This window comes from Clupea harengus, chromosome 14, assembly GCF_900700415.2.
Source record: "Clupea harengus chromosome 14, Ch_v2.0.2, whole genome shotgun sequence".
Classification (NCBI taxonomy): Eukaryota; Metazoa; Chordata; class Actinopteri; order Clupeiformes; family Clupeidae; genus Clupea; species Clupea harengus.
This window is the reverse complement of record NC_045165.1, coordinates 96909-99408: the sequence shown is the minus strand read 5'-3', so window position 1 is coordinate 99408 and position 2500 is coordinate 96909. Positions and strand designations below refer to the sequence as shown.

The 2500-nt window shown below is 47.5% G+C and overlaps 1 protein-coding gene across 1 annotated transcript in view; it reads left to right on the top strand.

Moving 5' to 3' along the window:
* The first annotated feature begins 891 nt into the window (after nt 1-891).
* Nucleotides 892-2500, top strand: part of sgpp1b (sphingosine-1-phosphate phosphatase 1b) — an 11872-nt gene continuing 10263 nt past the window's right edge. The window contains exon 1 of the mRNA XM_031580789.2: nt 892-2143. Coding sequence (XP_031436649.1) covers nt 1292-2143 — 852 coding nt within the window. The 5' untranslated portion in view covers nt 892-1291. The remainder of the gene's footprint in view (nt 2144-2500) is intronic.

Genomic DNA, 2500 nt, shown 5'->3' with positions numbered 1-2500 from the left:
CCACACGTACCAAACCTAACTAAATGCTAAATAATATTCCCATACACCTAGCCAGGCAGCCTCTCTATCTCCCTCTCCTTTTATATTACACTGCTAATGCCAATATTAATACTGATCAAATGGCCATATTGCCTACTGTTAATTGACTACCTAAAAGTATCTCCTTATCTGTTTCCCAAATTGATGTCTACAAAAACAAAAATGTTCTCTCTCCCTTATAGCATGATCCAATTCCTCCTCACCAGCTAATCTAGATTGTGGCCATCCCATAATGACCTACTCTAGACTGTCGCCATCCCATAATGACCTACTCTAGACTGTCACCATCATGTTCACATTTATTCAGACTGTCCGCTCTGCAGCTTTCCCAGCCAATTATTTCCATCATAACTTTTTGGAGGGTGAACTATGAACTCTGGCCACACAGGGGCACATGTATGCCATGCCTGTACTTCCAGACCACGGTTTGGGCATTTTCATTTTTTTTTACCAGCAGAGGGCAGTGTAACCATATTGAAATACCGTTAAGGAAATGCCCTCAATTGTGATGGTGTCAACATTTCTAATCTTAAATTATGCCAACCTCATAAAAAATATTTTGGTTGCAAAACTCTGTTTGACATTCCTAATCCCATTTAAGAATCCCAGCTAGGTTTGCTCTCACATGTTAGATGGACTATCATGTCTCTGAAACTACTAATGTCAACGAAAAAAATGTGGGTTTATGCCTTTATATAAAAAACAAGCTTGTTATGGTTTGAGGGAAAACGGCTTTCTTCTTATGACCATGCACTACACGTGTTTACTATGAATTCAAAATTGTGAACGTTCAATAGGAGCTTTTACTTTGAAACTATTTATTGGACTTTTAACCACGAAAATCACTACCGGAAGTGTCTCCGTTCTATGGACGAGTTCGAGTTTCTCAGTGCTTCGGTCGTGTGGTAACAGGACACCAGTGACCTGGGATAGCGGATTTGAGTGCACGGTGGTACATGGGCTACCAAAAGTCCTCGATGCATTCATCTATTATTACCATTACCTGGAGAAGACGAAAATGTTTTTGCTTTTCGCAAGTGTCCGCGTGCTTATTAGTTTATAATTGCTAATTACTTCGAAGTATTTATCGCTGACATCGGAAAATCGTGGTTACCAAGGCTGCTTACTCGTAAGCCATGATTTAAGCTCACCTTTCTTCTAAACTAGCTAAATAGCTAGCTGACTACTAATCGGTAAGCTTATCGTTAAGTGAAACACCGGGTACTTTTACTTTGCACGTAGTTGCCACAAAATGGCAAGTACTTTGAAAAGGCAATTCTTAAAACTTTGGCACTATCTGCAAGATCCACATCACGTAGCGCGATTCCAACAAATGTGTGGCGTTAGAGGGACATTTTCAAGAAGTCCCCCAGATCTGACCGAGACGAAGCAGTTGCTTGGCAACGGCACATATGGTAACGGGTTCCTGGACGGCGGAGGTGAGGGAGAGACCTCCGATACTCTGCGGCAGCGACAGAGCCCCTCTACTGAGACCTGCTGTAGGGCAGAGGAGTCCGGCAGTGATGGTCGGTTAATGGAGACCTCTGTGGCTCAAGCTGCGGAGGCGACATCAGGGGGTCGCGATCGCTATAATAATCCCAACTCCGGGGGAGCCAGCGATGGCCGACAGCCACAGGCGACCGGGGTCATTTCGGAAAGCTGTCCGAGTAACAGCCCTGGCCCTGATGCCATGGCAGCGGTCACAGATGACCTGAGCTGCCCTCTTAGCACTCTTAAACCTCTGCGCAAGAACTCTCTGACGGGCGACGCGGGACAAGAGTTTCTCATCGAGAATAAGTTTCTATTCTACCTGTTCACTTTCGGAACCGAGCTTGGCAACGAACTCTTCTACATCACTTTCTTCCCCTTTTTCATCTGGAACGTGGACGCGTACGTGAGCCGGCAGCTGATCGTGGTGTGGGTCTGGGTGATGTACGTGGGCCAGTGCACCAAGGACCTATTCCGGTGGCCCCGGCCCGCGTCACCGCCCGTGGTCAAGGTGGAGATGTTCTACAACTCGGAGTACAGCATGCCCTCCACGCACGCGATGTCCGGCACCGCCATACCCCTCTCCATGTTCCTGCTCACCTACGGACGCTGGGAGGTAAGGCCTTGGCCCCGGGGGGTGGCGGGACTGTTGTACCACAGAACTGAGATTGTCTGTCTGTCAAAGAGCGTGCATACGTTTAAGGAGAGGTCGGCGTTGGTACACATGATACATGAACAGGGTCGCTGAGAGGTGAGGTGTGTGTTGTCCAGCCAGCATGGCCTAGATATGCCTTCCGAAAGGCAAGATACGCGCGCAGTGTATCGCTACTTTCACGGACAAGCACACAATGTAACGCACCGTGTTATCGCTCGTGATAACTGTCTGTGTCGGTGTAGATCGCTGATAAAGCAGACAGCTCAGTTGCGAGGTCACAACGGGCTTTTCGTGTGCGCTTGTACGTGTGTGTGTGTG